The sequence below is a fragment of the Meriones unguiculatus genome, chromosome 17 (assembly GCF_030254825.1).
Source record: "Meriones unguiculatus strain TT.TT164.6M chromosome 17, Bangor_MerUng_6.1, whole genome shotgun sequence".
NCBI classification, from domain to species: Eukaryota; Metazoa; Chordata; class Mammalia; order Rodentia; family Muridae; genus Meriones; species Meriones unguiculatus.
In genome coordinates this window covers 48,600,528-48,619,686 of record NC_083364.1, presented here as the reverse complement: position 1 = coordinate 48,619,686, position 19,159 = coordinate 48,600,528, and the positions used below count along the sequence as shown (strand labels likewise).

Below are 19,159 nucleotides of genomic sequence, written 5' to 3'. Positions count from 1 at the left end.
GGTGGCATCATATTATGTCCTGGTGTGCATTTCCCTCATGGGTCATGATATAGACATGCAATTTCCTTAAAAATATGACTAATTAGAACATTTAAAGAGTTTAAATTTTGAGAGTTCTTGATATAGTTGGGTGCGGTGGCACACGCCTGTAATCCCAGCACTTGAGAAGGCAAGGACAGGCGAATCTCTGTGAGTTCTAGGCCAGCCTGGTCTACAAAACAAGTCCAGGACAGCCAAAGATACACAGAGAAACCTTGTCTCAAAAACAAACAAAAAACAAAAACAAAAAAATAACCAAACAAACAAAACAAAAACCAAAAAAGAGTTCTTGGTATAGTTTGATATAGTATACATGCAAGTCTACTATTCAATATGTGATTTTCAAATATTTTTTCCTGATTTTGTCTTTTCCCCTTTTGTGATGTAATTGTTTGCAAGCCAAGTGTTTTGCATGCTTTTTAATATCATGTAGCATTCACAGGTCAGCATTTGTCTCCTGTAAGATTTTCTTAGCCTGGTAGACTTTCCATGGAAGATTTGTTCTTGTACTCCATTGACAAAAGGGCTTAGAGAGTGTGAAATCTTCTACTCTTGAGCCTTTCTGACACATGCTCAGTGATCTACCTGCTATCCAAGTTTCTCATTCTATTCATTCTTTTAAAGTGAGTTCTAATAACGACCAGCACTCCAACTCTGTTATTTGGTTTTTATTATTTTTTTATTTTATTTCAGTTTATTTACTTTATACACCAACGGTGCCCCCTCCCTCCTCCTCTTCTCCTCCTCTCCTCCCACTCCCTTCTTCCCCTGCTTCTCCCTTTCCCTCTCCCTTTCCTCTCAGAAAAGGGGAGGCCCCTCCCCCTGTATCAACTCTCCTCAGCACATCAAGTCACATCAGGACATCAGGATTGAGCATATCCTCATCCCCTTCAGGTGATTCTGTTCTTTTTTTAAATTTTTTTAACTTTTATTAATTACACTTTATTCACTTTGTATCCCCCCCCCATAAACCCCTCTCTCCTTCCCTCCTAATCCCACTTTCCCTCCCCCTTCTTCACGTATGCCCCTTCCCAAGTCCACTGAGAGGGGAGGTCCTCCTCTCCTTCCTTCTGATCCTAGTCTATCAGATCTCATCAGGAGTGGCTGCATTGTCATCTTCTGTGACCTGGTAAGGCTGCTCCCCCTCAGAGGGAGGTGATCAAAGAGCAGGCCAATCAGTTTAGTGATTTTGTTCTTAATGATGATTCTCTCTCTCTCTCTCTCTCTCTCTCTCTCTCTCTCCTTTCAGGATCTTTCTTAATCTTTTTCTTTCCTTGATTTCTCTTCCCCCAGTTCCTAAACTAGCTTGGCCTTTTCTCTCCCATCTTAAGAGAAGGCAATGTCTCAAGACCTACCCACTCCATCTCGAATCACTGTCTTTGCTCCTCACTTCAGTTTTTCAGATATATTAGAGCCAAGTAGGTCCAAAGTTGAACTGTTTCACTCCACATCTGGTCCATTTCCTGCATTTCTATTCTCTGATAATGGCCCTCTCATCCATCACTTAGAGAAATGACCAAAAAAGAAAACATAAGATAAGAAAAAAAAAACCTTTCCTCTGTGCTCTCATATCAATACCAATAAATCACACTGTCCTGTTGAGTTTTAGTTCCCATGTATCTCATTCTGTGCCTTTAAAAAGTATGCTTAATTGTGTGTGCATTGCTTTTGCCTGTGTTCTTACAAAATTGTAGGTACCCATGGAGGTCAAACTTATTTGATTCCTCTGGATCTGGAGTTACAGTCAGGTATGAGCCACCCAGTTACTGAGAAGCAAACATGGGTCCTCTGCAAGAGCAGTACACAGTTTTTACCACTGGGTTATCTTTCTAGCTCCATGGGTCTTCCTTTCCTAAATAAATGCCCAGGTTTCTCTTTCTTTCTTTCTTTCTTTCTTTCTTTCTTTCTTTCTTTCTTTCTTTCTTTCTTTCTTTCCTTCCTTCCTTCCTTCCTTCCTTCCTTCCTTCTTTCTTTCTTTCTTTCTTTCTTTCTTTCTTTCTTTCTTTCTCTTTCTTTCTTCCTTTCTTTTCTCTCTTTCTCTCTTTTGCTTTCTTCCTTTCTCTTTCTCTTTCTTTTGCTCTTTCTTCCTTTCTCTCTTTCTCTTTCTTTTGCTCTTTCTTTCCTTCTGTTTTAGATTCTTGCCTCAGAAAATTGTAGACTTTTAATGACATTCTACACTCAGATCTGCCACCATTGAAAAGTAGTCCTCTTTGATACATCAAGAACCTTTTACAATTGCCTGCTCTCTGATCACTTGCCCCTGGCGATGCGGCCTTGCCAGGAAGAGGAAGAGGATCCAGGCAGTCCTGATGAGTCTTGATAAGCTACGGACAGATGGCAATAGTGGAGAACTCCCCCTTTCAGTGGACTAGGGGAAGAGAATGGGGGGGAAAGGAGGGAGGGTGGGACTGGAAGGAGTTGAGGGAGAGGGCTTCAATCATGATATACCATAAATAAATTGTAGAAACAATAAAATAAAATGTTTTTATTACATAAAAGAGCCATTTAAACCAAACATGGTACTTTTTCAGCATTTGACAGGGGGCTTGACTTGATGAAATAATGTACATTTCTGGTTATGTGATTTTCTATAGCTATTAGTCTTCCCTAGCCTCTCTTCCAGTAAGATATAAATGGTTGGGATTAGTCTGAAGCATCATTGTGAGACTAAATTGACAAATTATTTTGCACAGTATATGGGTAAAAAGTAGGAGCCCCCTATGCACTCATACAGTCACCCTATCTTCCCACATCTAAGGAGACACTGGACACATGAAAGCTACAGGGATCCTGCCTGAAAGTCAAGGGTTTCTCAAGAAGTCCTTCAGAACAATATTGGTTTCCTTCTCCATGGTACCAGATTTCGTAAAACCTAAAAGAGACAGTAAAACAAAGTAGCTAAAACAGCAGGTGTTAAATAATAATCACTGAATAAAAAGTAGAAAATAAGTAACAACAAACCAAAGTTTATTGTTCTTTTGACCCAACTATGGCTCACTGCATTAGTCTCCCTTTATTCAAGTTTCCAATTCTTATGTTTTTGGTAGCTCACGGTCAACATATTAAATGAACATATTAAATGAAAAATTCTAGTGAGAAACAACTCGTGTTTTGAATTTCACTCCCTTCTGACTAGCATTATTAAATCTCATTCCATCACTTTTCACCTTGCCTTTGAGATGAACCTTCCCTTTGTCCGGAGCATCCACACCATACTATCCTCTAGTCATCTCTTGGCAGCTGTTTTAGTTATCAGGTTAGTGTTGTATTATATGTCGCACTTGTTATGTTGCTTACTAATGGTCCAAGGAGATAAGATTAGTAATGGTCTGAGTGTGAAATATCCCCTACTTCTGCATGCATTTACCCACCTGGTTCCCATCTGGTGGCCATGTGTGGGAGGAACCTTCTAGACTTGGAGCCGAGCTAGAGGGCATGGGCCATAGGGTCACAGCCCAAGCTTTATAACTCAGCTGAGTTTCTAACTCAGTTTCTTTTCTTCCTGAAAGTTACCGTATACTCTCATTACCAGAACTGTTTCTGTTGCCAGGCCTCTTCCCTGTCAAGATGGACAATAGCCCCTGAACCATGAGTCAGAATAAACTCTTTCACCTTAAGTTGTTTTGTCAGGAATGCTGTCATGGTGATAAAAAAAAAAAAAACCTAGGATGAGGCAATTATGATATGACAAACAAGAGTCTTGGTTTCCTATAAGTGTATGAAAATTTTTAACCTAGTAAGAAAGTAAAAATCATAATCATATACTGTCGATCTACAATAAGTTATTTTTAGAGAACAAGAGAAAATAGTTCATATAACTTTTGTTATAGTGTGTGTTACAATTATATTTTATTATTACTTACTGTTAATCTATTCCTATGCCTAATTTATAAATCATACTTTATCACAGACACGAATGTAAAGGGAACACATGACATATATAGTTTTGGGGCTATCTAAAGTTTCATACTTTCAGAGGAATTCTTTGAATATAGTCCTCTTGGATAAAATAGAGCTATTGTATTTGTTTGCTGGTGGGATTTTGTTTCAGTTTGGTTTGGTTTTTGATTTTTCAAAACTGTGTTTCTTTGTGTAGCCTTGGCTGCCCTGGACTCACTTTATAGACCATGCTAGCCTTGAGCTCACAAAGATCTGCCTGTCTCTGCCTCCTTGAGTACTGAGATTGCAGACTACATTTTTTTTAAGGGTGATAACTAGTCCACCCAAGAAGTGTGCTTTTGTTGATGGTGATGAGGATGATGTTTAAGTGTTGTTTTTCTAAAGGAGAGCCAGTGATAAGATACCATACTGACCCCATAATGTCTGCTTTTCTCCCTGCAACAGCAGTTGGTGTTTTCCAGATGTTTAACATCTGGATTTCACAAATGAAGCATTGTCAACCTTCAGTTTTCATAGGTCAATTCCACTTTCAAGTGCTCAGTCATAGCATGTATTTTTTTTTAACTTGGTGAATGCAGGTTGGCATGGATCCCAAGGTCTCCTCCGAGAATCATCAGGAGATCCTCATGGAAGAGGAAGATGAACCAAGAAAAGAGCCCAAAGATGGTGGAGCTGATGACCCAGAACACCTTGGTGAGTACTTTCTTAGTGTATACATGATTCTTCAAAGTTTTTGGTAAATAGCAAACACCAGTTGAGATTGAACTGTAAATTAGTTACTTTTCTATTGCTGTGGCAAAGCACCATGGCCAAGGTGACTTCTAGAAGAGCGAGCTTATTTGGGCATATGATTCCAGGGGGCTAAGATTCTATCATGGCAGCAGGCGGTAGGCATGGCAGCTGCAGCAGAAGCTGAGAGCTCACATCTTGGAACCATAAGCACTAAGCAGAGAAAGGAAACTAGAAGTAGTTCTGGAGCTTAATCTCTAAAGGGAATGAATCAACTCCACACACACACACACACACACACACACACACTCGTTTGTACACATGCATGCACCCCAAACATACACTTTGTGACATATATCCTCAAACAAGGCTACACCTCCTAAACCTACCAAACCCCAACTGAGTACCGTGAGCTTAAATAAATACATGGGCCCATTGGAGACATTCTCACCCAAACCACTGTAAGTTGGAATCTTCTGCAGAAATATGAGAGTATAAAATATACAAGGAAGATGGAAGACAGCCTGAGGCAGGCAATCTTAGCTCATTGTTCTAGTTAAGTAGTATATTTTTAACGACTGTATTCATTTTTAGTTTATGTGCATTGGTGTTTTGTCTGCATGTATGCCTGTGTGAGGGTGCCAAATCTCCTGGAACTGAAGTTACAGACAGTTATGAGTTGCCATGTAGATACTGGGAATTGAGCCCAGGTTCTCTGGAAAAGCAGTCAGTACTTTTAATCACTGGGCCATCTCTCCAGCCCTAGTTAAGTGGTATTCAGAGTTTCTCACCTCACCCCAAACATGTTGAAGATCAGCTTAAACCAAAGTAGCTATATGTAAAGGATAAGGAAGTAATCCTGATTACTTCAGGTTCTCTCCCTTAACAGCCTGCCATATTCTCTCTCCTCTTCTTACAAGAAGGAATGCTACTATCATAGTAAATTCCTCGCATGCATCCTACTGTTCCCATCTTCACAAGCAGCTTAGCCAGTCAGCCAACTGAAAAGCTATCTTCTTCAGAAAGTTTTTTTCCACATCTGGTCTTGGCTGGGTAGCAAAGAATCAAAGTGTTTCATATTGCTGTGTTGTAATCTTGTCTTTTATGACTAGATCATAGTTAGTCAGCCATACATCAGTCTTTTTGAATCAACATCCACTCAAAAAATGAGTGATACATGGTGTACAGGGAAAGACACCAGGAGCTGGCTCTAACACAACACTGATTTTGCTGTTTCCTCCCAGGAAGGACCAGGTTGTACTCAGATCATTCCTGCTCACAAGGCTTATATATAGCTCTTGTTGAAATCCTCACAAAATATTCCCCGCTATTCAAAAAGAATAAATAAACTCACAGAATGTGTATGTTCCTCATTAATTTTATTCTGTATCAAGTGATTGAGTAACCACAGGACTTGGAGATACTCTAGGTATCTTTTAGATGCCCTGAGATCATCTCTGCACTTCAGAATCCCCTTGTGTCAGGAAACTAATTGCAAATCAGATTTGGGCTTTCATTTAGTCATCCTGCTTAGATCTGAAATCAAGAGGTTAAGTTGAAAGCTTCTATACTAAGGCACTCCAGAAAAAGGAAATAAAAGTAAGCATAAATTCATATTCCCCCCATCCACCTTCCCTTTTTCCTTCTCTCCTTCGCCGATCACTGTATTTGTGTGTCAACAGAGGGAATCCTGTTTCTCTTTTGTGAGAGTTTGCAAGCCTATAATTTATAGGGAATGTGTATCTTGAGACATAAGATAAAAGAGAAAGATTGCAACATAGCAGTATGAAATACTTTGATACTTTGCTACCTAGCCAAGACCAGACATAGAAAAAACTTGTAGGAAATGGGAAGAAGTATGGCAGTCTGTTAGTGGGGAGAGAAACTGAAGGAGCCAGAAGGCAAACTTCCACATCCTGCCTCTCATGCTAGACTGGGGATTCTTGATTCATTTTGTCTCAAACCTAAAGGGCTAGAAGGGGCCGCTGAAGAGTTCCATAGTTACAGCGATGAGATTAGATTTTCACTACAGGTAGCCAGTTTCTATAAATATTCAACAGATATGTGAATTATAGTTATAGTGTTTTTATCATAGTTGAGTCACAGGAGTGGACATGTAGGGGTGAATTAGATCCCTACCCTCACAAAGCTAGAATTTTGTGAAGAGGAAGGGAAAATAATAAAATAACTAAAACCTTTAATTAGTGGCATTGAGATTAGAAGCTTCATTTAGGGAATTATTGTTCCAGTGTTTGGCTGCCTCTAGCTCCTGAGCCTTGACATCCAACCATAAAATCTAGCATCAAAAGATGAATTACTGGGCCCTCAAGATGACTCAGTGGGTAAAGGCATCTGCTGAAAAGCCTGAAGTCTGTGTGCACATGCATACACACACAGATATATGCAACTTTTAAATATTTATCTATTTAATTTTATGTGTGTGAGTGTTTCCCTTACATGTATGTCTGTGTACCTTGTGCATGCCTGATACCAGAGGTCAGAAGAGCATGTCAGATTCCCTAGAAATGGAGTCGTGAACTGTCAGGTGTGATGGGAATCAAACCTTGGTCACCTGAAAGAATAGCAAGTGTTCCTAATACTGAACCATCTCTCCAGCTACAACATGTGTAATTTTAAAAGTTTTAAATTTTAAATTTTCAAGCAAACAAACAAGCTTGAAAAGTTCCTTGGAGATTCCCCCTGCACTCACTTACATCTGAAATCAAAAGCACAGAATCTTAAGTTTGATATGTCCAGTCTTTTTTCCCCCCAACCCGTGGATCTTAGCTTCCCTCTCAGATTCTTATATCTTCCCCTGCTTTGTTGAGTTTTGCACGCAGCACCCACTGTCCATCCATCCTCAGGCCAGATGAGCCTCCGTTGCCCCTTCGCTCTTATGGTTATCTTGACTATCTCAAGAAGTGGGAGCCAAAATCACAGATGGTCAATGAGATGGAGAGAAAAGTAGTGCTGACAGATACTTATGAGGTAAAGCTGACAAGAGCAGGGTGACAGTGTGCTTGCCTGCCATGTGAGAGACCCAATGCCAGCCTCACTGTTGCTGAGCAAACAAAGGGACAAATGGAAATGAGTGGTAGAAGAGACATGATTCAACAGTGGATCGTTACAGAGGGTTAGGAAGAGTGAAGGCTAAAGACATTTTCCAGATGGAGGACTTGGGTGGCTGGGTATGAGGCTGATCTTCCATTAGTTGCAGAACACAATGAAGGAGGACTAGGTGGGCGTGGGGGGAGGTGATAATGATCTGCGCATGTGTGGTCCGCTCTGCTCAAGTGATGTCTCCAGGTTGGTATGCACTGCGTGACCCCCACACTTCTCCACCTGCACCCTGCCATGCTTCTTTCTTGTACTGAAGACTGTGAGGTTTGAGTGGGAAAGAAGGGATTGATATGTCCAATAGACCACAGTGCTCAACCATTTGCAAAGTCACTGAACAGGCTGCATGAAATGCTAGTGGCCCACGAAACCTACAACTTTCTTTCGTGAAGTAATTGCCAGCGAATAACTAGTCCTGGACATGGGCCCCTCAGAACTGCCTTGTAAGGAATTTTCCACATGGATAGTCACTTTGATAACTTTTAGAGGTGGCACCAAAGCAACTTTCTCCACCAAGAAAACACTAACAAGCCTAAGAACCAGTGTTGATTGCTCATTAGCACCCAGTGAGACTCTCAATGTGATTTTCTCACTTTAGCTGTGGGGGGTGAGGGGGCAAGAGAGAAGGTCTTCAGTCCTTATTTAGGATTTTTTTAAGAGGAAATCGATAACCAGAAACTCTCTTCATAATCCTGGTGTAGAAAAGAAATGCACTCTTTAGATGTATTCATATATGCTTCTTGATAATAATGAGTTTATTTCAATATCTGTAACTTTCCTCTTACATATTATTAATTTGTTAAGCTTCTGGAAATGCTAGTTCAATTATTAACAATGAAGGTGCACTTTATTCCTATAATGAGGCTAAAGTTCTGGAGATGTCTTTTGATTGGTGTTTTTAGCTTTGTGGGCTGTTGTTTTGTGAGACAGTCTCACAGAATAAAGTCTCAGTATGTCACCCAGGTTGACACAAAATGCATGATGTCCATGCCAGGCTTTCTAAAAATTATATCACTCTTGTAAATATAATATTGATACCTAGGGAATCAATCTCTGGAAATCAAAAAATAGGAGAATGTCAGTACAATGGGCTTTCGTTCATTTGTTTTAAGTGTGTGTATGTTACCATCTGAACATAAATGTCTTTCAATCATCTTCCTCAGGCATACTTGTAGCTTTCAGAAATTCTTTTTTTTTTTTTTTCAATGCAGTTTATTCAGAAACCTTGAACAATCCTCGGACCCTGGGGAAAGCCAGCCCACAGCTTAAATAGCCTCTGGGTAGCCAACCCAGGCGTGCCACGTGGGCAATGCAGATAGGTCCACATACATGGAAGCAAGCCAGATCCTCGGCCTTAGCCAAATGTGGAATTGTTCGTGACAGAGAGCACTCACCATCGGGAAGGTGGAAGGCGGAAACCAGCTCCATCTTTAAGGCATAGCATTCTGCAGCTCTCTACAGTTCCCCCTTTTTGTTTTAGATGCATCAGGCAAGAGTAGAGGTCTGATCTCTGATATTAGAAATAAATTGGGACTTTGTACCGATGTTCGTTTGGGTGTCATCCACCCAAAGAGCATCAGACCCGTCCGATACCTTTTTCTCAGAGGCGGTACCTGGGGCATCAACCCGCATGCAACCAGACATGCTCTTCTCTGGGTCCAAAGCGGCTGACCCTGAGTGCAGTGCTTAGCCTCGCATCCTGAGCGTAACATTTTAGCTTTTTATGGTATCCAACCATGCTTGGGGAGAATGTCCTGCTTCAATGGCTGTAAAGGCCTGAATGTTCAAGGCTGCATCACACTGTTGTGAGACTCTAATCTCGCATATATACCACAGGCAAACCAAGGAGACCAACACCAGAAGGCCTGCTAACGCTCCCATGCCCGCCCATTCCTTCAGATGATTCATGGCTGCAGCAATCCATGATGATAATCCTGCGGCTAGTCCTGCGTCCACTCTGGTAGAATTTACTGTGAAAATGGCCACTCTCAGCTGCTCCATCGTAGTATCGAATTCTCCAGTCCAATTACCTAAAATATAGCTCGACAATTGTTTAGACAGATTTGCAGCACAGGAAAAATTCTCATGTTATATGCTAGTGACTCAAAGTCCAGCATATTTTCATTGACAGCCAAGTTGAGCGATTTGCCATAGGGTATCAATTTGCTCCTGCACGAGGTCAATCCTCTGATTGAACACCATCAAGCTTCCTTTTAGTTGAGCATTAATTCCTTTATGTACAACTAAGGCATGAGCTACATTGGCTAAATGATTGTTTGTTCTTGAGAATAGTTAGAAATTCAAGTCTAAGGACACAATAGCAGTCATAACATCATTGCTAGTAAAAGAATTACTTCTTTAATCTATTGACACACACTAGACAGTAAAATTTAATATCTATTCAGAGCTAGGGGCCATATCCTGATGGTTTGAATGGCTGTCATTCTCAGTCCCTTCCGAGAAACAATGAAAAGTTCCCTGTAAAGTGGGACATTTGAAAATGATCAAGCAAGCAGGCTTGAGCCTCTTGGGACAAGTTCAGTATATCACTAAATTTCCAGCCCTACTGTCTTAGTCATGATTTGTATTGCTGTGAAGAGACACCATGATCATGTAAACTCTTATAAAAAAAAAAGCATTCAATTAGGGCTGGCTTACAGTCCAGAGGTTTAGTCCATTGTCATCATGGCGGGAAGTATGGCTGCATGCGGACAAACATGGTGCTGGAGGAGCTGAGAGTTCTACACGTAGATGTCCAGGCAGCAAAAAGAGAAGAGACACTGGACTTTGCCTTCCTCTAACAAGGCCACATCTACTCCAACGAGGCCACACCTCCTAATAGTGGCATTCTTTATGGGCCCTATGGGGGCCATTTTCACTCAAACCACCACACCAACACTTGACCCAACAACTAAGTCATAATCATTTCATGCTTACTTCTGTAGCAAGTTTTAAGGTCTCTGATTGTGGAGTCAGTGTAAAATGAGACAAATAAGATGGCAGTGAGAAGAGGGAGAGATTTCAGTGTCCAAAATGGACATCTGAAAATGTTTTGTTGAGCATCTTTGACAAGGGATACCCCTCCAGTTTAACACAGGAAGTAACATCTCTAGGGCTTTGCTGGAGTATAAATTTTGTAGCTGGAACTCATCTTCCTCTTGCATCCTCTCCCTGTATAATCAGAATCTACTTCCTACAGTTACTGTTTCTTCCTGTGTTTGTCAGGCAAGGAAAAACTTACACCAACATAGAGAAAGGAAATGATGTCATTTAAATGGTATTAGATATGAAATTTGGAATTCAGTTCTATGTCTCCCACTCAAATCTGAGGCCCGTTTCTTAGATTTTACCTTCTGCTCCCTCCTCAAGTTCTTTCTCCTCTACAGGCTGTTACCCACGATATCCCAAACCTCCCTGGGACCTACTGTCTTCTTGTAGTGCTCACTCCATAATCTGTCTGGGAAGCCCTTCTCCCGGAATATGAAGGTCAAATGTGCCGTCTTCTTTGAGGAATTCATTGAGCACAGAAACTCTATTTATGCTCATTTGTGTCATGTTATAGTTATATGTTGGTTAGTATCATCCGCACATCTGTGCACACTGAAAGGAACAGAGAGGTTCTTAGAAAAGTTGACTTTGTTTTGACTTCCTTTAAAAAATGTTTTGAACCTTGGTCCCCTCTTCCGAATTATCAGAAGTCTCTAATACATTACACGTATTATTACAGAAGAACTTGAAATTAAGGTAGGCCATAACTAGACATATGGTAAAATTCAGAGAGAAGGAAGAATAAAGACCATAAGAGAGGAGAGAGGCTGTCTTGCCTGCAATATCAAGGAACACAGAGCTGTTATTTCCTGTAATAAAAAGATAACATAGGAAAACCCACCTCTTTGTTTTAAGCCCTCCATGCATGAAACATGCTTATGATTAGAAAAGTGAGCCAGAATAAATGCAGCTGGAATACATTAATTGGTAACACACACAAACACATACGCGCACACAGGCAATGATTCCCTTTCCTTCCGACTACAACATAAACTCACAGAACAAAATGAGATCAAGACACAAAAATACTTTGATGCACAAATTCTTCGGAACAAATGGATTTGGACCTTTCTTTTAATTAGAAGATGAATCTTTTAACGGCTTAAACTTAAAGCAACACTTTGGGGATAATTATCTGATGTATCAAAAATATTAAAAATGAGACATTTTTCATTTTTTTTGTCTTTCTGTGCTCTTGGGAGGCACAGACTTCTATTTTAATTTTGATTCATTTTCTGGTTTTAACCTGAGTAACTAATATGTTATTTATAGTGTAACAAATTAAGTATGTATTTGACAACATGGAGTTAAGAATCTAAACATCCAATAAAGTTATTGGAATAAAAAGACATCAAAGACATAGAAAAGAAAGAAGAGGTAAAAAAAAAATCTTTATTATTATTATACAATAATCTGTTAGATGTTTGCCTATGGCTTCCTGGAAACCAGGATATTAAATGAACATGAGTTTACATAGTTCTCTGTAACACTGATTACAATGAAAATAGATGACAGCTTTTCTAAGAAATAAAAGCACATACATTTTTTTTAAGATAGAGAACAATTGTCCTGGCACTAAGTTCTAAAATGAGTTTATGATATAGCACTCAACTTACCGAAGACAGTGTCCACCATAATGGTCAGTTCTACAGAACAGCAAGATGGTTGCAAGTTTTTCTTCTGAGTGTTTTCTTTGTGCTATTATCTTTTGTGGAAGAAAAAAAATACTGGTACTGACATAATTATCTTAGTTCATAGTATGAGTTCTTCAGAATAGTGATTTATTTCCCTCTGAAGGTAAAAAATGCATTCAAATTGCATGGCTAATAGCAAGTCATGTTTTAAACCTAGGTCTGCCTGCTTCCAAATCAACTCTCTCTCTATTGCACTCTGAAGAGAAAAACTTCGTGATTCTTTAGATAGTTGTGATATTAAAGAAAACAGCAATGTGGACAGTTGATGCAAGTGTAGGAGATGGACTAAAGCTATAAAGATTTTGTAGCTCTCACTGCAGAGAAAGGAAGAGATATACTAATTCAAGGTGTAAAGCTTCAATTAGGCCTAAATAATATTTGTAAATGGCAAAGGACAATTGCAAAATTTCAAAGTGGCTCATATGTGATACCAGCATTGGAAGGTTGAAACAGAAGGAGCATGAATTTGAGTACCATCTGAACTATATGAGATTCTGTCAATAACAATATGCCAATTATATAAATTCCAAATGGAATAACTTACATATGGTTGTTTTTAATGTTTATTTTTGAGATTATCATGCAATGTATTTTTATTATAAATTATATACACATGTGATATATACATACATGTAATATATACATATATCATACATGTATATATAATAAATTACACACTTATATATTTAAAACATACCTTTTCCTTTTCTCAATTCCTCCCAGATTCTCCTCTACAAAATCCAAAACAAAACCAAAAGATACACAAACACACACACACACAGACACACACACAGACACACACACACACACACACACACACACACACACACAACATCAGATTGGATTTATGTTGGCCAACTTCTGGCCTGTCTTAGGCTATTGTTCATATGCCCAGCATCATTCCATTGAGGAAAACAGATTTTCCCCCTCAGCAGCTATCAATTGCAAAAGCTTTTTGGCTAAAGGTGGAAAACTGTGCCTACTCCGTATTCTCCCTGATGGGATCTCACTTGGCTTGAACTCGTGTGTGTGTTGCTTGTGCTCTCTCAGTCTCTGGTAGCTCAGATGTACACCAGGTCTGTTGTGTCTGGAAGACACTGTTTACTGAATTCACCCACCACCTCTGGCTCTTACAATCTATTTATGACTGAGTGCTCCAAAGTCTCTCAGTCTTTTCACATTTTTCATTTGTGGGTCTTTGTGTTAATTATTATCTACTGAAAGAACAAGCTTGTCTGATGAGAACTGAGTGATGCCCTGATTTATATGCATAGCAATATGTCATTAGGAGTCATTTTAATGCTATGTTCATTTAGCAGAATAATAGTAGTGGTTTCCCCCTTAGGGTCCATGACCTGTCTAGACTCAGATTCTTGGCTTCATTAACTGTGGCAGGTATGGTTTCCATCTCTGGAAGCAGGCCTTAAATCCAAACAAAAAGTGGTTAGTTTCCTTCATAACATTTGCACTGCCCTTACAATAGTGGACATATCTTACACAGTTCTCCTTAACAATGGTTACAATTCCCATGTGAAAATAGAGACAGCTTTTGTAAGAGAGGAAAAGTGGGCATATCTTGCAGGCAAGATGCTATGGTAGCTCACAGGGTCCCTAACTGGGTGAAACAGATGGTTGCTCCTATCCTCCAGCAGCATGTTTGAATAGGTATTGAATAAGTAATAGTGGCACTTTTAGGAGCTGTGGTCTTGTTGGAGCAGGTATAGCCTTGTTGGAGGAAGTATGTCACTGTGGGGATGGGCTCTGAGATCTCCTATGCTCAAGGTACTCCAGCACCTGCTTGACACACAGTGTCCTTCTGCTGCCTTTGGATTAAGATGTAGAACTCTCAGCTCCTCCGGCACCATGAAACTGTAAGCCAGCTCCAATTAAATGTCCTTTATAAGACTTGCCATGGTCATGGTGTCCCTTCACAGCAATAAAACCCTAACTAAGGCACATGTGTAAGACCTGCCAGCTCTATGAACAATAAGAAGTAGGGGTGAAGCTTTCTAGTTGAGTACCAGCTCAATTTCTCCATGTTCTATGTTCTTGGTATGTGGTGACTTCAGCAATAGGGTCGAACCATCAGGCCATGAGAGATAACCAACAGTATTAACAATTTTCTTTAATGTTTAACAGGGGAGTCTATGGCCAAGAACCCAAAAGGATGTAACTGAGGGTGTTTCTTTATATGATGTCTAGTTGGGGTATTATCTTTTCCATTACATGGTAACTATACTTAAACTCCCTCTATATATGTATTGTAGAAATAGGAGGCATTAAAGAAAACCCTTTAGTATTGGTTATTCTTCCCATAATCCCTCCTCTACCTTTCCCTCTCATTCCCCATTTCATTTAATCCTGCTATTTTATTTTCCCTTTTATCCTTTTGTAACTTTACATTCTATTTTCCCCTCTCTGGAAGACCCACTCCTCTTCTTTCCTTTGATCCATAACTAGCTACTTAACCTCTGTGGGTATTCTTTTTTTTTAAGATTTATTTATTATATGTATATGCGTGCTCTATCTACATGTACACCTGCATGACAGAAGAAGGCATTAGATCCTAGTATAGAGTGTTGTGAGCCATCTTGTGTTGAGCCACCTTGTGGTTGCTGGGAATTGAACTCAGGACTTCTAGAAGAGAAGACAGTGCTCTTAACCGCTGAGCCATCTCTCCAGTACTTCTGTGCATACCCTAAATAAAACACACATAGCTAAAGCATAAAAACTAACATCTACATGAAAAAGAAAACATGCAATGTTTGTCTTTCTGAGTCCAGGTTACTTCACTTAGTATGATTATTTCTAGCTTTATCCATTTACCCTAAAATTTCAAAATTTTTATTAACACCTAAATAATTCTATTATGTAAATGGAATTTTCATTACCCTTACACCAGTTGATGGACACTTAGGGTGTTTCCAAATTCTGGCTACTAAGAATAGAACAACAATGAATGTGGATGAGCAAATGTCTTTGCAGTAAGATGTAGAGTCCTTTGGTATATGCCCAAGAGTGGTATAGCTGGATCTTGTGGTAAATCAGTTTTTACCTTTTTGAGGAACCTCCTCATTGTAGAGGGATTTTAATCCAGCAGCATGGCTAAACTGGCTGGAATACAGACACACCCTTAGCACACACTTTTAATCACCCGGGCTGAAATGCAGACATGCCCTTAGGACACACCTATAATCCCAAACAATGAAGGTAAAATTAGTTGAAGAAAGCACATTGTTTGAAAGTGATGTCTCATTGAAGAGCAGACAAAGTGACAAATCAGAGTAAGATTTGACAGAATGAACCAAAGATAGGAGACACCCAATTACCATTAGAAGAGAGGAAAAAGAGGAATGAGGAGAGCAGTGCAGAGGGAAAAAAGGAAGGAGGCAGGTTTAGTGGGACAGTTATACAGAAACAGGTTTCAGAGAAAGAGAGAAAGCTAGACACAGGTGAAGACAGGATGAGACAGAGAATGAGAAGGAGCCAGAATATTAGAACAGATTGCTAGAGTTAGTCTAAGAAAAATCAGAGCAATTCAGCCAGAAGCTGAGAGAAGCCAGTTTGAATAAGTCAGCTAGGAGAGGAGTTTGGGTCAGAATAGCTGAGTTGAACTAGCCAGCCAGAATTCTTATTCAGCAGTAAGTCTCAGAGGCTGAAAGCATTCTAAGCCTAGATTAGACTGTACTGAGGGTAGAAGCTTCCAGGACTAGGCTTAGGTTAGCAGACAGAGGCAGTAAGCCATCAAGACAATTACCTCAGGTGAATAAAAGTTATTTTATACCCCCATTGACTCTCATAGTGACTATATCAGTTTGTACACCTGTTAGGAACAGTAAGTGTTGGGCTTTCCCTGAATCATCAGTAACATGTGCTATCATTTGTTTTATTGATCTTAGCCAGTCTGACTAGAATATAAAAATCTCAAAGTAGTTTTAATTTGTGTTTCACTGATGGCTGAGAATATTCAACATTTTCCTCAGCTATTTGTGTATCATCTTTTGAAAGCTTAGCCTATTTTTAAACTGGGTTACTTATTTGTTTGCTTGGTTTTCTTTTTTGATGTTCAATTTGTTTGTTTTTCACTTCTTTATATATTCTACTTACTAACCCTCTGTCGAATGTATTGTTAGTAAATTTTTCCCCATTCACAGGCTGCCTCTTTGCTTGAACTATCCTGTCCTTTGCTATACAAAAGCATTTCAGTTTCATGAGCTCCCATTTATTAATTGTTGTTCTCAGTAAATGTGCTATCAGGGTCTTTTTCAGTGTCAATGAGTTTAAACACATTTCCTACTTTTCTTTCTATCAGATTAATGCTATCAGGTTTTATGCTGAAGATTTTGATCCATTTGTAGTTGATTTTCTTGCAGGGTGATAGATTCGATCTATTTGCATTCTTCTACATTCAGACATCTGGTTTGAGCAGGCACCGTTTGTTGAAGATGCTATCATTTCTCTAATGTATATTTTTTGGCTTCTCTGTCAAAAATCAGGTATCCACGGGTGTGTGGACTCACGTCCAGTTCTTTAATTCTATTTCATTGATCAATGTGTATGTTTGTATGTCAATACCATGTTTTCTTTATTACTATAGCTTTGTAAACAGCTTAAAATCAAGAATGGTAATGCCTCTAGCCATTCTTTACCACCAGAATTACTTCAGCTGCTGTGTGTGACAACACTTTACTTTTCCTCACATGAGAAGTTGAAGAACACGCCAAACAAGAGAAAGTTTTATTACAGTCATTTTGATCCCAGAGAGATAAGCAAGAAAGGAAGGAATGCTGCACAGTTTCTAGCACAGTACCCTACAGAGATGATTAGGAATGGCAGAGACTGGGAGATACAGCTCTGATTTGTGATTAAAGAGGGAATTTTACTTAAAAGAACCCAGAAGTGATTCAGGGAGGTGTCTCAGTTGGGAGAGTGCTTGGCTGGCATGCCCTGGGTCTGGTCCCCAGCATCCCGTAAACTGGCTAGAATGGGGACTACAATCTTAGCATTCAGAATATGCAGGCAAGGGGATTAGAATTCCAAGACCCGTCACAGTTACACAGCCAGCTGGAGTTGCTTAAAATAAGTAAGTGTAAAATAAAATAGGACCTAGGAAATGAAAAGGTAAAAGGCCAGAGCCTAGGTCTTTCTATCATTTAGGCTGTTTTGAAAACATCGTAATAATAAATCAGATACTACAGCTAATAGTGGTTATTTATAGAGTGGCCCCTCCCAAGTGTTAAGACATTAAAGGTCTGATTTTTAACATTTAGTTTATCACTTGCACCTTCAGAATGGATCCCTCCTGTTTTCAGGCTACTTTGATATTATAGAACGAAGGGAAAGCCACACAGATTCACCAGGAGAAGCTCTGCTGCATTTAGTGACTTCAGAAAAAAAAAATCACCTTAAATAAGTACTTTCTAAGAGCCCCTTTCTCTATCTCCAAAACCCTGGAGCATAATTCACATACATTTGAATAAAATGACCCCTTGGCCTTTGAGGAATGTGGTTATCATCAGAGACAGCAGGATGGTGAACATTAGTTTTCACCTACTGATTAGGAATTAGTCACGATGTAGACATTCCTCTGACAGTACTCATGCTAGAGAAGAGGTGAGGTATACAGCAGCATTGAAGGGTATGAGCACTCTACAGTCCTGCTGCCGACACTCAAAAATCTGACTCCATCACCTGAAATGCTTAGGCCAACTTGACCGCTCTGTGCCTCCTTTTCTCACTTACAATGTGAACACAGTAATACAATTAAATTTCCAAATACCATCGAGTATTTAGAAGAATGATCCATACAGTAATTTTTTTTCTTTTCCTTCCTTCCTTCCTTTCTTTTTTTTTTTTTTTAGACAGGGTGTCTCTGTATAGCCCTGGCTGACTCACTTTATAGACCAGGCTGGCCTTGAACTCTTTGATCTGCTTGCCTCTGCCTCTCTGGATCTGTGGATTGTAGCTTGATTATTATTTCTTTAATAGCTAGTATCCACTTATAAGTGAATACACAACATATTTATCATTCTGGGTCTCGGTTACCTTGATCAATGATTTTTTTTTCTAGTAACATTCATTACAAATTTCATGATGCCATTAAAAAAAACAGCTGAATAATACTTGATTGTGTAAATGTACCACATTTTCTTTATACATTCTTTAATTGAGGGACACCTAGGTTGTTTCTAGTTTTTTGTTATCATGAGTAAAGCTGCAATCAGCATAGCTGAGTAAGTGTCCTTGTGGTAGGACAGAGCAGCCTTTTGGGTGTGTGCCCAAGAGCAGTTTAGCTGGATTCTGCGGTAGATCGATTTCCAGTTTTCTGAGGGACGGCCATATTGATCTCCATAGCCAGCCCTTGGTGTTTTGAGTCAGTCTTTACTTGATAGCTCAGGCTGGTCCTAACTTGTTATGAGGCCCAAGCTTGCCTAGAACCCTTGATCCTCCTGCGTCGTGCTCTCAAGCGCTGGTATTGTTGTTACGTAGCACCATACCTGGGAAGAAGCAATCTTACAGTTGCATACTTCCAGCTCCAGGGAACACAGTAAAGGCAACTTCTGACTGGGGTAAACGGGAAGGCGGAAAGTGGAGGCAGGTTTTCTTAAAAATTCTTGAAACGCTTTTTGCTC

The 19,159-nt window shown here is 39.6% G+C and overlaps 1 protein-coding gene across 7 annotated transcripts in view; it reads left to right on the top strand.

Annotated features, from left to right (window-relative positions):
- The window catches only part of Phldb2 (pleckstrin homology like domain family B member 2), a 207,470-nt gene that overhangs the window by 89,426 nt on the left and 98,885 nt on the right, over positions 1-19,159 (top strand). For 6 of the 7 annotated variants that reach the window (XM_060370491.1, XM_060370489.1, XM_060370494.1 and 3 more), the window contains exon 4: positions 4,518-4,632. In XM_060370491.1, the coding sequence (XP_060226474.1) occupies positions 4,524-4,632 (109 nt within the window). In that variant the 5' untranslated portion in view covers positions 4,518-4,523. Of the gene's footprint in view, positions 1-2,494; positions 3,296-4,517; positions 4,633-19,159 lie in introns of those variants that run through there. The other variant, XM_060370490.1, reaches the window with a different exon arrangement.